Source organism: Perca fluviatilis, chromosome 1, assembly GCF_010015445.1.
Source record: "Perca fluviatilis chromosome 1, GENO_Pfluv_1.0, whole genome shotgun sequence".
Lineage (NCBI taxonomy): Eukaryota > Metazoa > Chordata > Actinopteri > Perciformes > Percidae > Perca > Perca fluviatilis.
Genome location: NC_053112.1, coordinates 45,376,096 through 45,390,630, shown reverse-complemented (window position 1 = coordinate 45,390,630; position 14,535 = coordinate 45,376,096). Strand labels below are relative to the sequence as shown.

Sequence of the window (14,535 nt, the reverse complement as noted above, 5' to 3'; positions counted from 1 at the left end):
TTTAGTACAACGTTTTATTGATTTTGCACACTTCTTACTACCAGCCATCTTCCACTGTACACAGTTTCTACACATATATCTTAATTGTACATGAAAAGTCTAGAGCAGATATCCAATTTAGACAGGACATGAGACTAATCTACATCAATGATAATCTGGACCCTTAGTGAGAAATGAAGAGACAAAAACAGGAGGGGAATGGTGAATACAGTCAATACTTGATATCTCTATTCAGATGGGTACAGGTTTGACAGTCACATTTACTGTCTTCGTGGTCTGCAGGTATTTCTAGAAGAAAATAAACAAGAAAACTGGATTAGACCTGAATACTGGCCTTTTTGTGGCCAAATGCATGTCAGGAGGTATTGACACCTGTATTACAATAAAGAAAATAAAAAAAATAAGTAAAAAATGGGGAATGCCCAATGAGGCATTTGACAGGAAAATATATGAATGAATTATCCTACTTTACAGGCCACCTGAGTTCTGGATAGGGTGGAAAAACTCCAAAAAGCCAGCTCAGGAGCAATGTGAATGGTATAATTAAAAAGCCCACCAGTAGGGATGGGTATCGTTAGAATTGTAATAAAAATAAAAAGTACAAGATACAAAAAATAAAGAAATAAAACAGTTCAACAGTTTTTGACTTTTTTGCAGAAATAAGTTGAATTCTTTCCTGAGTTTTCTGTATACAATAAGGGAGGAAATTGCTACTTAATACTTGGTCTGACAGCTATAAACAATACAACATTGGTTTTACGTGGATGTCAAAACGGCTCACACCAAGTTCAGCTGCGCAGCTCGTCACTAAAATGTTAATAGCTGGCCCACCTTAAGTTAGAGAGCCTGGACCGCTTTAGCTTGTTGCTAACGTCAGGGCTAACCCCCTTAAGTCAGCTGGGGGAATATCTCTCTCTCTCTCTCTCTCTCTCTCTCTCTCTTCCCCCCCCCCCCCCCTCAGGAGGTTATCAATACTTGGGTACTGACCAGTCTGGAACCGGTACCAGTTAAGTGCCGGTTCTCGATACCCATCCCTTAACTCCAGTAACTACACTTTAAAACCATAAAACCTAATTACTACTACTACAGATATTTGGGAAGAATTTTTAGTGAAATAGTTACTAAAAGTCTTCTAAAATATGTTTTGTTTTTTTCCCCCCCCGACACTATCAGAACCTGTTAAGAGGAAAGTGGTGGTGTGTGTGTGTGTGTGTGTGTGTGTGTGTGTGTGTGTGTGTGTGTGTGTGTGTGTGTGGCCTACCTGTAGGTTCTCGTAGTGTTTGAGCGTTTTGCAGTGAGTTATCTCTGCCTCTTTGGTTCCACTGAAGAACCTATTGCAGACCTTACAGAAGAAACCCGTCTTTGGGACCAAGAAATCCATACCTGTGGAGACACACAAGACCTCAAGTCAACTTTAGCAGCTGTTGACAACTATTTAATTAGTTAAACATTGTGAACATGCATGTAAAAAGGCAGACGAACACAATAGTGAAAATACAGTGGCAGACATGGTGAGTAAAAAGAGCCTTGTCTTACCAACTGGGCTGCTGGGATCAAAAGGAGGGAGGGAGTCTGTACTCATGGGAGTGGCCGTCTTTAATTTCGTCTTCACACTCTCCTCTTCAGCGTTTGTTTGATCTTCAGACCTCTTGCGCTTCACTGTGAAAAACAGAGACCTGTATAAACGTTGTGTACGGTGGCTTTCACGCACACAGCGTAACAAATTATTTTGCTGTGTGAATGTGCGGCCCGTCCACAAAGTCTCTGGCTCTGTAACATGGCGAATTAAAACTGAAAAGTTCAAAAACAATACTTTACACTCCCGTTACTGTCATACCTCTTAAAAAATAAAAAATAGTAAAATGATATCCACTGATACACCACGGGCCCTATTTTAACGATATAAGCGCACGGCGTGAAGTGCCTGGCGCGTTCAAGGACTGCCCAAATCCACTTTTGCTAGTTTGACGGCGGAACAAAGGGTCCGTGCGCCGGGTTCAAAAGGGTTGTACTTCGTGTCTTCATTAATTCATAGGTGTGTTTTGGGTATAACATGCAATAAACCAATCAGTGTCATCTCCCATTCCCTTTAAAAGCCAGGCACGTTTGGACCTTGGAGCATTGCTATTTTGATGGCGGATTTGCACCGTAATATTTTTATTTGTAATCTTTTGCATGTGTGTGTGCTGCTGTGTGCCCCTGTGTGTGTAACAAGCATAGTGTGCATGCGCATTTTACTAATTTGCTGTTAAAATAATGAAATGCTGCATTATTGACTTTAGACCAAGTTTTTGTTGGTCAATGGCGCAATCACTTGGCTGCTGCCTCAAGATAGCAATACGCCCAGAATGCACATGAACACACCTCCCTGTAAGACCATGGGCGCACAGATGGGCACAGGTGCATTTGCCATTTAAACGACGTGGACGCTGGACGGGAAATTGACAACTGCGTCGGTCTTAAACTAGCAAAGACACTTGCGTTGGTCTTTGTGCTGCCCTGCGCCGGCTGCAAGATAGGGGCCCCATAAAAGTTTCATTTGTCCCAACCGGCAGCATCAGATGCCGCCCACCAATAGTCAGGATCAGAGGTTTCTGCCTGCTAAAAGGAGCAACTACTACCACATAGACAAGACGCAATCGTCCCAAATACGATGAGGTAAACTAGGACATAGGGCATTTAATTAAACTAGTACAGTGGCCGTTGAAAATGTTTGAACGGGTTGTACCCCAAAATTACTTACAGAAGGACCCCAAACCACTTAGTATGCAACTCCACTGTACAGCCTACTACTGATTTACCTGACAGAGAACGTTGCAGATTCAGAATGTAATCACAAAATATCACAATGACAATGTGGAGTAATCAGACATTAGGGTCATGGACTCATGGCAGTGCACTACCCGTTATGAGAGCTAAACAGTATTTATCTGCGTTCATCAACCACCTGAACTGGACTGTGTGTGCAGGCACAACAGAGAGAGAGAGAGAGAGAGAGAGAGAGAGAGAGAGAGAGAGAGAGAGAGAGAGAGAGAGAGAGAGAGAGAGAGAGAGAGAGAGAGAGATCGCGTTGTATGATCGTAAACCAGCAGAGTTGTTCATTTCCATACAGGTTTAGTGGCTTGACGGTTAACGGTGAAGTAGGGGATTTGATTTGCGGGGGTAATTTGGCGACGGTAATGCTATTAGTGTCGTAAGTTAGCAGTAGACTTAATTAGCCCGACCCAGGGTGAGTCTGATGAAAACTGCTGTGTCTGGCCAGTTCAGCTCTGAGATTTTCTCGCATTGCACAGTGCTGTGAAGGAATGATCTCCGATTAGGTTATGTTCTGCCCGTCTCTTTAGAAGTGGTGAATGCAGGATACAGCTCACAGCAACGTAATACTAGATAGTGTTGGCAAATGGCTTTTTATTGAGTTTCCTCTTAGCGAAATAATAGACACTGAAAAGCGTAGGGCCTTTTTTCGCCAACCTTATTCCACACAACAGTCACCAACCACGCCCCCAAACACGGACACGTGCATATATACATACATACAGATAAGCTTTATTTCAAACTAAATCAAACAAACCATACCTGTCTCCCCAGCAGGAGCTCCGGTCTCTTTGTCCTCTTCAACCTGCATCTTCTCCTTTTCCTCCGTTTTGTCCAACACCATCTCCTCCTTCTTAACCTGACTGCAATTAAGAGCATCGTTCTCCCGCTCATTCTCTGAAGTCACTACTCCTGTTGCTGGGCTGTTTGAGGAGGAGTCAGCCGGCGCAGCTGAAGCTGCGGGGGCAGGTTCGAGAAGGGGTTCAACCTCAGTGGTGGAGTCCAGTGTGGCTTCTAAAACAGACAGATTTCAGGCCAAAATTATTTACACAGTCTTAAACTTAAAATTAAAGAATACATATCTAATCCCCTTTCCTGCCAAAATAGGAATACAACAAGGTAAGTAAACAGTAGAAAGGGGTAATGAGGCCAGTGACAATATTACAGTGGTTACTTATTTAATTTTTTTCCAACGCAGTGCTGACTAATTTAGAAAGATATTCAAGCGCTGCTTGATGGACAGAATTTGTGGCTGAGATAGCATTGCATTAGGCCAGAAAAGGGACAAAAATTAATAGGGAAGTACCCAACTCGAATTTGATATGGCTGTTCAATAACAATATTAGTACCCGTTTTTGTTTTCTTCATTTACAGTATCAAGCAATGCTTTAATTAAAAAAATGTTGTTCTGCAGTACTCAGAGTGACAAAGCTGTTTACCAAGTTAACCCTCCCAGCTAATGCGTGCTAACTACTGTAGCCAAATAAAAACCTGTGTCTGAACAAGTGTGAACCAAGACGGCCAACGCACTTTTAATAACTACCATATTGATTTTTATTATCGGTTATCTCAGAGCCTGACCGGGCATAGCCTCTTTTCCTCCATCTCACTCAGAATAATCTTCCGTCTGGTCCAAGCTGCCTTTACCCGTCGCTGACATCTTCCCTGAGCGGACGGGGTGACGTAGTGGAATAATTTTACCCAGCAGGTTAGCGTGAAAGTGAGGAGCGCTCAGTCTGCAGCTACTTCTGGAAAGTTAGCTGCACACAGACTGACAAAAACCAAACAAAACGACGTAAAGAATCTCAGTCGACTGAGGGGTCAACCACTGCTGATTTGAATATTCGACTTCCAGAGGGCAGCCCAAAAAATGTTGTTTCCATCACTGCCAATCGGGGCGAGAGCCGATAAATATCCGTGACTATTGCATCAGTCATTTGTCTCAGGAATGAATGCTGATTGTAACCTTTCCCGCTAAAGAAAAACGCCAGTATTTTTTGAATTTTTTTGTTGAGTGGAAAAATGGCTTAAGACTGAAAAAGGTGCAGTAGGTAAGCCTTATAAAACTAACTTTCTGTCATATTTGTTGAAATTGACCATATGTTCCAGTAGAACTAAATGATCAGGTCATAAAAAAATATATATAATCCGGCTCCTCTGGCACCACCTACAGCCTGTAGTGTGATTTGCAAAAATCCACAGCTCCCTGTTCAGATGCACCAATCAGGGCTGGGGAGGGGTGTCAAACTGCGTGTCAATCACTGCTCATGCACACACATTCATTCTCCCTTGTGGGGAGGGAAGGGCTTAGGAGAACCTTTTGGGCTTTAGCAGAAAGAGGGGAGGGACTGAGAAGTTGTTGATGTTCAAATTTTTGGGCTAAGTTCTGGATCTTCGCTAATTTCTACCTACAGCACCTTTAAATTTCCTTCATTTCTTCATAAAGATGAAATCAGTGTGAGGTCATACCTGTGTCCGTTTCGATGTCAGTCTGAGGTGGGATCTGAGTCTCAGTTTTGATTTGAGTCTCAGTTTTGATCTCAGTCTGAGGTGGAATCGGAGTTTCAGTTTTGATGGCAGTCTGAGGTGGGATCTCAGTCTGAGGTGGGATCTGAGTCTCAGTTTTGATGTCAGTCTGAGGTGGGATCTCAGTCTGAGGTGGGATCTGAGTCTCAGTTTTGATTTGAGTCTCAGTTTTGATGTCAGTCTGAGGTGGGCTCTCAGCCTGAGATGGGATTTCAGTCTCAGTTTTGATCTGAGGTGCTTCCGTTTGACAAATTGGCACATGCGTTTGGCTGGGTGATGAGTCAGCTTGTGACGCCGGAGAGGGGGATGCTGCAGCGATAAGAACCAGTCTGGGTTTTGAATCTAAACCATCTAAAGTCTCAGCGATAGGCACAGCCACAGGTTCAGACTCTGATACGTGCTCAGACTTCACCAGTGTTGCTGGGGCATCTGACATCGTTGATTCTGGGGTAACCTCCACGGGCGTGTCCTATAAACAAGAGAACAGGAAGAGGACCATGATGTCTCAGACACCCCAATAACCATGCGGAGAAGATGTTTTATGAGATATATAGATGCTAAATTGTACCCCTGGAGTATCCTGTTGGAATGATGTGGAAGCATCCTCCCCTCCATCTGTGGCTTCCATGGGAACAGGGGGAGAAGGAGAAGAGCAAGGAAGGTCGGCCACATCTCCAACTTCATCTACAGTCACAAAGTCACTCATGTTGAACGGGAAGTCACCAAACTCTTCTTCCTCCTCATCCTCCTCCTCTTCCTCCTTCTTCTTCTTCTCTACCTGGTTCCATGACAGGACAAAAAACAAACAAGAAATCAACTGAGGATAAGAAGAAGAAAAAAAGAGGAGAGATTGATCTCGCCAGTTTCAACACTTTCTGACCAGACAGCGCCTTCTCACCATTTCGGTCTCCGCTTCAGAGTTGTTATACAGTTCGTCCCTCCAGGAGCTTTGCTTATACCCTTCCGACCTGCAAGACGACCTCGACCCTGACACACTTTCCCTGTGTGTTCTCTTCCTCTCCCTCCTCTCCTCCTCCCTCTTCTCCCTCTCCCTCCTGGCCCTTTCATCCCGCTCCCTCTCCCGCCTGGTCCTCTCCTCCTTTTCCCAAACCCTCCTCTCCCTCTCCCTCTCCCTCGCCTCCCTCAACTTTCTTGCTTCCCTTTCTTTTCGCTCCCTCTCCTGCTTCTTCACCTCCTCCTCTGTGTGGTTCTTTGCTGGCTCTTTTGTCCCCTCTGCGGCTTTTTCGCCCTGCTCTGTCTCAATTTGTGTCCCCCCCTGTTCTCCATTGGTGGAAGGGGCTGTGTTGTTGGGATTGCTGGCGGTTCTAGTTCGGCATTCCACAAGCAGTGCTTTAACCATCTCTGGAGTAACCTGTTAAAACAGAGATGTCAAAACTCATAGATATGAATTAATATATGAGGTTTCTGACTTGGCGACAAAGTCTGGATCACATGAAAATCACAGAAGCAGATTTGGGGGATATTTTACCTTAGGGAGCTCTTGAATGGCCATCTCCTGTGAAGCTGCTTGGCCATCAGAGCTAGATGGCTTTGTCTCTTCACCAGCAGGAGTGTTGTCATTTCCTATTGTGGGATCATTGACACCTATGTCGTCTTCTGCCGTTTCCACGACAGTTTTAACCGCTGATTTGTCCCTCATGTCGGTCTCCAAGTCTGCTCCTGGTTCGGCTGGCGGTGCAGCCAATGAGTCCGAAAGATCAACAGCAAGCTTGTCTTTTTTTATCTCGTCGTCTTCGCTCCAGTTTTCTTCCAAAGATTTGCCTTCACCAACAGTCTCCTCAGTGTTCTTCGTCTTCTCATCCTTCCCATCAACGGCTTTTTCAATCACCTCCAATGGAGATTCAGAAGTCTCTTTGTCTGCAGATGCTGCTGCTGTTGCTGCTTGGCTGCCTTTGCCATTCGCAGGTGTATCCTACGATCAGAGACATGGAGGAATTGATTGGCGTCACCTTAAACTGATACATTCAGGTGTTTAATATGAGTTAAAGCTGCAGGAATATATGTCAATAGTAGATAAAACGTGTCTAAATGGATGTCCCATTGACAACTATTGCAGAGCAATTATTAAAGATACCCACCTCAGATGAATCAGGGTATGCAGTGACTTTGGTCTGTGTGTTGGCTTTGGGGTCAGGCTTGCGGGAGAAAAACAGAGGGTTGTTCTGGATGATGCACGGAAACGTCTGGAAACGTTTGTAAACAGACAAGGCCATAGCTGCAGTTGCCATCTCACAAATGACCTGAGCAGGATGAGACATATCATCATGTCAACAGCGTATGAGATTTATTTGCCTGATAAATAAAGGAGGTGAAAGATTTGGAGAAAATTCCTTCTCAATCCAGGCCATATGGCAACAGAGGGCACATATTCTCAGGACACAGCAGATTCAGGAGATAATGGATAAGCATGTTTGCAGCTGCACAGACGAACAGCCCTCACCATATTGTTGAGCACTACGGTCTTAATGACGGTACCAAAGCGTCGCACCAATTTCTGGACCTCAGAAGAGCCGGTTGGCGTGTTGGGAACATTACTGATGACCAACAGGCAGTTCCAGCCTACTGGACCAGGACTCTCCTGCAGGAGGCAAAGGAAAATTCTGTTACTTATTAGTCAACTGACAATTACTCACCAGTTCAGTGATGTCAATCAGTTCAAAGTATAGAATATTCAAGTTAGACACATTAACTATGTCAATAAATGGTTTCACAGCCCCTTGAAAGTCTGCAACATTATATGCTTACCATGCAAAATCTTGTTTTGTTTGTTAATTCACCATGTGTTATTAAATCAGAACCTCAAACTCACGTCAAAGACAGTAATGCAAGTTTTTTTTAAAAAGGTAGTGCAAATATTACTACACTTTGAAATTAAGACTGATTCAGCAACTGCATGGCCTATTTCTCACTTAAAATGTTTTCAGAAACATGTTTCGTGAACTATTTTCGTAAAATATGAGATTGTATTCTGACCGAGCTGCCATTATGTTCTGGCATTGAAATTCGGGAGAACCCAGACCCACGTGACGCATTTGTCTAAATCAGCTGCCGGTTTTAATTTTTTGGGCGACAATAGAGATTAGCGGTGCCTGCTGTTATGGAGACTTATTACATCTCGCGCATGCACAGAACATGCGCTCAAGTCAGCGTCGCTTCGGTGTGTTCCGAGGCACTTTTTTGACCAACTCGGGGAGACTGATCAGTCCGACTGCCTTTTCTGCCGACGGTCGGTCGTCGGGTTGGTGTGTCAGAGCCTTTAAGCCAAACAGTAAATAAAGCACACTGCATCCCAGGGACAAATGACCGCTGAATAATTTATCGTTAAGCAGCTGCAGGATGTGTTGTCGAGCAGTCATTGAGCAGTAGCTTTATTAAGGTTGGTTAGTGTGGTAAGAATTTCATGTAAATTTACCTTTGGATCTACAAGACATACACACAATTTTGTATGATTAATTAGCTGAACATTGTCAAGGGACTACAGATGAAAACTCCCTTTTGGCTTACTCTGGCGCATTTACAGCAAAGTTTATGAATGTGCACTGTCCCTGTTAAGTCAACAAACCAAAAATGAAAGGGGCTGTACTCTACAGTATATTCACCTCTTTTAAAATAAATTGGAAAAAGAACTGTACTGGTAGAAATACTCACTAATGGGTCCACTGATCCCATCAGAAGATTGTAGAGAGCCACCTGTGTAAAGAGTTTTTTAGTATTAATCTCAACGATCATTGTTCAACACAGTACAATGTCAAAGAACCAACTTCTGAAAGAGGAGATCATGGGCAAAGAACATTAGACAGCAACAGAGAACAAACGATCAATATACTGTAGAGGAAGATTGGGTAAGTTATGAGAGCCCTACCGGTGTGCCGAGACTGATACGCTGTTTGAGATGGATCATCTTCAGCTCGCAGTTGTTGATCTTCGCAGGCGTGAAGGTGTAGATTTTCACCATCTCTTGAGCAATCTCTGTGTCTGGCACTGACACCAGTACCTAACATACAAAAAGAATAGCATTGTTGTAGGAATATCAGCCTCCTGTCTTCGTGTTTTTCAACTAATACAGGTATATCCTTTCATAGGAAATGGTCATCCAAAGACATTAGCCACCCTGAAAGACATCCTAGGCATTTTTTTCACCGTTAATCATTAAGGCTTTCAAAATTAACGCACTAATAATGAGTCAACGCAAATTCCTTTTTACGCCAATAAACGCGCAATTAACGCATGCACGTTCTATGATTTTGCTCCGTAGTTAAGCAAATCAGGAAGCTGCAGCACTAATGTTTTGGACAGTGTTGCCAACTTGGCTATTTTCTCGCAAGATGTAGCAACTTTTCAGACCCTCTTGGTGACTTATAAATATATTATTTTCTATTGTAATTCATTTCCATGCATGCAGTCCACAGCTCCTTGGTTAAACACTAAACAGCGCTGCCCCGCCCCCATGTCCTCCTGCGCAGCACCATTGCACCGGCAGTCAGTAGGGTGGGGGGACGGGGTGTCCTGCAGCCTGCAGCGGAGACTAGCAACGGATTGGGAGCGTGTCTTACATCCATGAATGGGAGTGGAGGGCTAGCAGAAACAAAGCTCCTTAAGCAGAAATGGATAAAGAAAATGGTCTTTTGAATGGCAAGTTCAGTTTCAAAAACCTTCCAGATGGTTCCTCCACAAGACTGACATCCCTTTTAAAGTACATTTAGAACAGATACTAAAAGTGTGAATAATTTATAATTAATCGCTAGTTAACTATAACACTCATGCGATTAACAAATGTAATCGCTTGACAGCCCCATTTTATATATATATATATATATATATATATATATATAAAAAAAAAAATATATATATATATATATAATAAAAATAATAAAAATAATAAATAGCCAAACAGTGAAAATAACAACTTAACAATACATGGAAAATCTGCATGGACAGATTTATTCTGTACACAGTATTTTGTTTTGTGTTTTTGGTGTTAAGATCATTTATTGCAATCAGTCTTGTATAAAGTACTTAAAAGAACAAGTGTCTTACCAGAAAACAACGTCGGTAGAAGTTAAAGTCCCCTGTTAGAATATTACTTGAGTGAAAGTCATAAAGTATCTGATATTTACTGTACTTAAGTATTGAAAACTGATTCTCATGTTAAATGTACTTAATATAATTAAAAACTAAATTTCATTATGAACTTTATTGTGCCTCCTTATTGTAAAGCATAATAGTTTCCACACCTTAAACATCTGATTCAAAGTCTGACATCAAGAAAGAAAAGTTTTTTTTGTGAGCAAGAATCTTGCACTCCGATGTACAAACACATTTCTTCCAATTACGGCCAGAGTTGTGTAACGTTATCTTCATGACTACCCCATTCACCACGGTCATCTAGAGTGCGGATCGGGCCACATTTTTCTGTCCGAGCCCGGCCCGAGCCCGACAGAGCAGTAACCGAGCTTGGCCAGAGCCCGACAGGCATTAAGATATTTATGTCCGAACCCGAGCCAGACACAGTTAAAATCTCATTTTTTTCCTCATACAGACACATCTACGTCTGTAGGAAGGCATTTGGAAATGTCAACACATGAGCGCATCAGCGCACACAGGGCATGTTAAGGGGCAAGTGCATGTTAACACTGGCGCGCACCTACATAATAAGCAGTTTTAAATTTAAAATGTTCAATGCCTTATCACGCTGATGTGACCGAGCCAGACCCGAACCCAAACATCATTTCTAAATATCTGCCCGAACCCGGTCCGTCGGGTCCTGCCGGGTCCCGATGGGCTCGGTTCGGGTATCCATCCTCCGTCATCTGGGTGGCCATCGTCTATGCTTCCTTTTCTTCTTCTTTAGTTTTTGTCTATGTTTTGGCCTGTCGACCGGTGTGACAGTTGCTGAGGCGTCGCGTCGCTCACTGGTGGAGCCAACCCCCTTTGTGCCTTCCCTCAGCAAATGTTTATCAACAGGAATGCATTTCCCGTCCTCATTCGAGAAATCTGAATTTATGGTCTTCAGATGAGTGGAATTCTTGACGAAGTAATCCAGATTCTCTGTGGAAGGTTCTACCATCCATTTGTGTCGGAACTGTCCCAGTTTCACGTGTGTGAAATACTTCCACATAGCCGGGTCACCAGTTGCACGCGGGTGAACCTTAGTTTTTCTTGTGTCTGTCCCCCACTCGACCATACTGGTAGATCTTGAAGGCTGATTCCTCTGGTGTCTGAGGGTCTGGGGTCGGCACAGGGACAGGGGTATCTCTTGGTTCCACCGATATCTGGGAGTTTGGGACCGGTTAGATCGTTCATCGTTTTACCCACATACTGAACGAGGTCATCCACTTCTGCGTTCCCTACATGGACCTTGTCTGTGTGTCATATATGGCCCTATAGCCTATCCCCAGTGGTCAGACAATCAAGCGCCTGAAAGTTTCCTTTCTTACGCCGGTTTAGCCTGCATCTCTGTGAGGTACTCCCTCCCTATCCAGACTACTACCTCTTGTTCATAGTCCGGTAGAGGCTCTCTCCTCATATGTGATTTGAGGCATTCTGAGGCAAGCACGTATGTGCCGCTATTCTGAGGGCATCCCTCTGGCCCCCTCAGCATGTGCACTACGGTCCTGTGCCCAGCTTCCCCGTCTCCGGTTCCGCTGGATATCTCCCTTCCTTGGCTTCCTGAAGCCGAGGAACCCCCAGAGAGCCTTACGGCCCCTCTGAGGTCACTTGGGCTGTTCTGACTCAATCTGAACCACCCTGCTGTCTTCCTGGGGTCCCAGTCCGCTGGCTTGGGCTGTACCCGCCTGCGTCTCTGGAATTCCCTGGAAGGTACATGGTTACTGACCCTGCCGGACTGTACAACCGGGGCTCATGTCTGACGAAAGGGTCTGGGTAGATAGGGCCCAGGTCCACCAGGGCTCGCTTTATCATTCCCTTCTCGCTTTCAGAACAGCACACCACCCATTCGTACCTCCGGTACTCCTTCAGCATTCTGGCTAGAGCACTTACCCCAGCCTGTATCGGGTACTTGAATAACCCTGTGCCAAACAGAGTAATCACCCTGTAAGGGTGTCTAGTGAATGCTACACCATTAGAGTATTCTGTAAAGGTAGATCTCATCCTCTGGGTCATAGAATTCTGACGCTAGCCTAGTCTGACTTTGCGCTAAAGCAGCAGTGTACTACTTCCCCATATGTTCCTGTAGCGCTGTGCGCCTGACGTACCACGGTGTAAATAACTAAGTACAGAAAATTCTACTTAAGTGCAACACTAGTTGTTACTACCCTACTGGTTTGTAGCCTTAACTTAAGAGAAAGCCAACAATCTCGCAAAAAATGTCCAGGTACTCAGGACTTGCATTAGCTTACTGCTGTCCAGTTGTTGGTCTTCTCCGCAAAACAGTACAAGCTTCAGATGAAACAGTGTTTAAATACCAACCTTTCCAATTTGTGGTGCCTGGATGATGTCAGAGGGAGTTCCAAAGGGCTTGACTAGGTTGATGATATCATTTTCTGACCAGTTGCTCTCAGGACAACCTGTGATCAACACCAAGCCCTTCTGTAGGAGACATTATATTGGGATGTAAAATGGAGTTTAAAATGCCCGATTACTGATTTTATTACCAGTGACAAAGCTCAACATTTACACAAACTGCAAATTTGATACAATAAATTAGCAAATCGGATGTCCAATTAATCACACATAAGCCCCAGGATTTGGTTGACAACACTCACCAGCCCTTTATGCTGTACAATGTTATTTATATTTTACAGAGTGCATGTATGCATCATTTACCTCATTATATGTCTTCTGGTCAGCATCCCCTCCTGCAGAGTTGGGGGTAAAAGCGCAAAGAGAGCTACAATTAGTATGTTTTTAAAACCACAAGCACAAGCCATGACGACACAAACCTGTCTACATGTGCCTTAGCTACAGAAGTGGCACATGGAGCCACTAGCCTGTGGGCCCACCACTTGCAGGGATAGGCACTGGGATCTGGTGCATTGTGAGTTGGGCGGCATGCAAAGGTGGGGGCCTAGGTGTTTTCACTTTGGCATCACAGACGTGGTAAACCCAACTTGTCGTCGACAAGGGTGAACTGGCAACGTTTGGCTCAAGATCCTGTCCGCAAGGTCTTCAATTGCCAGCTCCGGAATAATTTATTGTGCATCCCGGGGAAGATTGGGTACATGGAATCTGAATGGGCTGTGCTCAAAACCTCCATTGTGGAGGCAGCTGCTTGAATTTGTAGTCAGAAGGTAGTCATAGCTGCAAGCTTTTTTTTGTTTTTACATGCATTTTGCAATCATAATTTAATTCTGTTTACCAGGTGACACCTCAGGGTTTGACTAATAGCTGCAACAATCATGCCCACCCCATAAGGTTCTCATGCAATGCAAACGTTCACTGCTAGGATGATAGATACAATCCAGCAAGAGGGAGGGGGTCTCTCCCTCTCTCTCCTTATGGAAACCCCACAGCCAATCAGAATCAAGTGTTCATTTCAGTGTGCATTTCATTGGTGGGTAATGCAGACTCCCAGGTTACTTACCAGGGTCTTCCCCAGTAGCACCTTTGTCCTGTCCTGAAGTACGGGTTCTGTGAAGACAAATATTAATAGTTGAGTGCAAAGCAGTTTTGAAATTGGCAGGGTGACAGCGCAGCATGTGGGGTTAAAAAAGGAAGGATGCTTGAGTGGATGAAAACTGCGACAAACCTGTTGTCAGAGGATGGTCCGGCTTCAGCTTTCTAAAACCGATAAATAAATAAGGTGTTAAAGTGTACATGAGACTACAGAAATGTGGTAAAAAATTTTTTAAAAAAAAAGGCATTTTGTAATTTTAAATTGTTTCTGAATTAGCATCTGCCCCTTCTTACACCTATCAACTGCTTTATATATACATATATAAAGATCTGCTTTTTAGAAGGAAGGTTCATGTTTATTTTTTTTATGTATCAAAGACTTTAAACAGTATATGCCATCCATGCCACATGCATATTTTTCACATGGTACCTTGGCTTTTAAAGCAGTGATTTGTTGGTCTCTGATGGAGAGATTTGGAGAGTTAGCCAGAGCCTGGGCATCTTCAGCCTTCACCAAGCATACAGATGCCTGCAACAGAGAATGACAAAGTTATAATGTGGGACCATGATGGCGTTCTGCAACACAGAACTAAGACATTT

The 14,535-nt window shown here is 43.9% G+C and overlaps 1 protein-coding gene across 1 annotated transcript in view; it reads right to left on the bottom strand.

Moving 5' to 3' along the window:
- Nucleotides 1-14,535, bottom strand: part of LOC120557260 (zinc finger protein 638-like) — a 31,759-nt gene continuing 17,224 nt past the window's right edge. The window contains exons 7-23 of the mRNA XM_039797407.1: nucleotides 14,366-14,464; nucleotides 14,069-14,100; nucleotides 13,904-13,950; nucleotides 13,147-13,178; nucleotides 12,790-12,909; nucleotides 9,224-9,355; nucleotides 9,010-9,051; nucleotides 7,802-7,939; nucleotides 7,440-7,601; nucleotides 6,830-7,273; nucleotides 6,239-6,712; nucleotides 5,909-6,118; nucleotides 5,284-5,809; nucleotides 3,577-3,828; nucleotides 1,537-1,659; nucleotides 1,262-1,383; nucleotides 1-288 (exon numbers count right to left, since the gene is read on the bottom strand). Coding sequence (XP_039653341.1) covers nucleotides 232-288; nucleotides 1,262-1,383; nucleotides 1,537-1,659; nucleotides 3,577-3,828; nucleotides 5,284-5,809; nucleotides 5,909-6,118; nucleotides 6,239-6,712; nucleotides 6,830-7,273; nucleotides 7,440-7,601; nucleotides 7,802-7,939; nucleotides 9,010-9,051; nucleotides 9,224-9,355; nucleotides 12,790-12,909; nucleotides 13,147-13,178; nucleotides 13,904-13,950; nucleotides 14,069-14,100; nucleotides 14,366-14,464 — 3,012 coding nt within the window. The 3' untranslated portion in view covers nucleotides 1-231. The remainder of the gene's footprint in view (nucleotides 289-1,261; nucleotides 1,384-1,536; nucleotides 1,660-3,576; nucleotides 3,829-5,283; nucleotides 5,810-5,908; nucleotides 6,119-6,238; nucleotides 6,713-6,829; nucleotides 7,274-7,439; nucleotides 7,602-7,801; nucleotides 7,940-9,009; nucleotides 9,052-9,223; nucleotides 9,356-12,789; nucleotides 12,910-13,146; nucleotides 13,179-13,903; nucleotides 13,951-14,068; nucleotides 14,101-14,365; nucleotides 14,465-14,535) is intronic.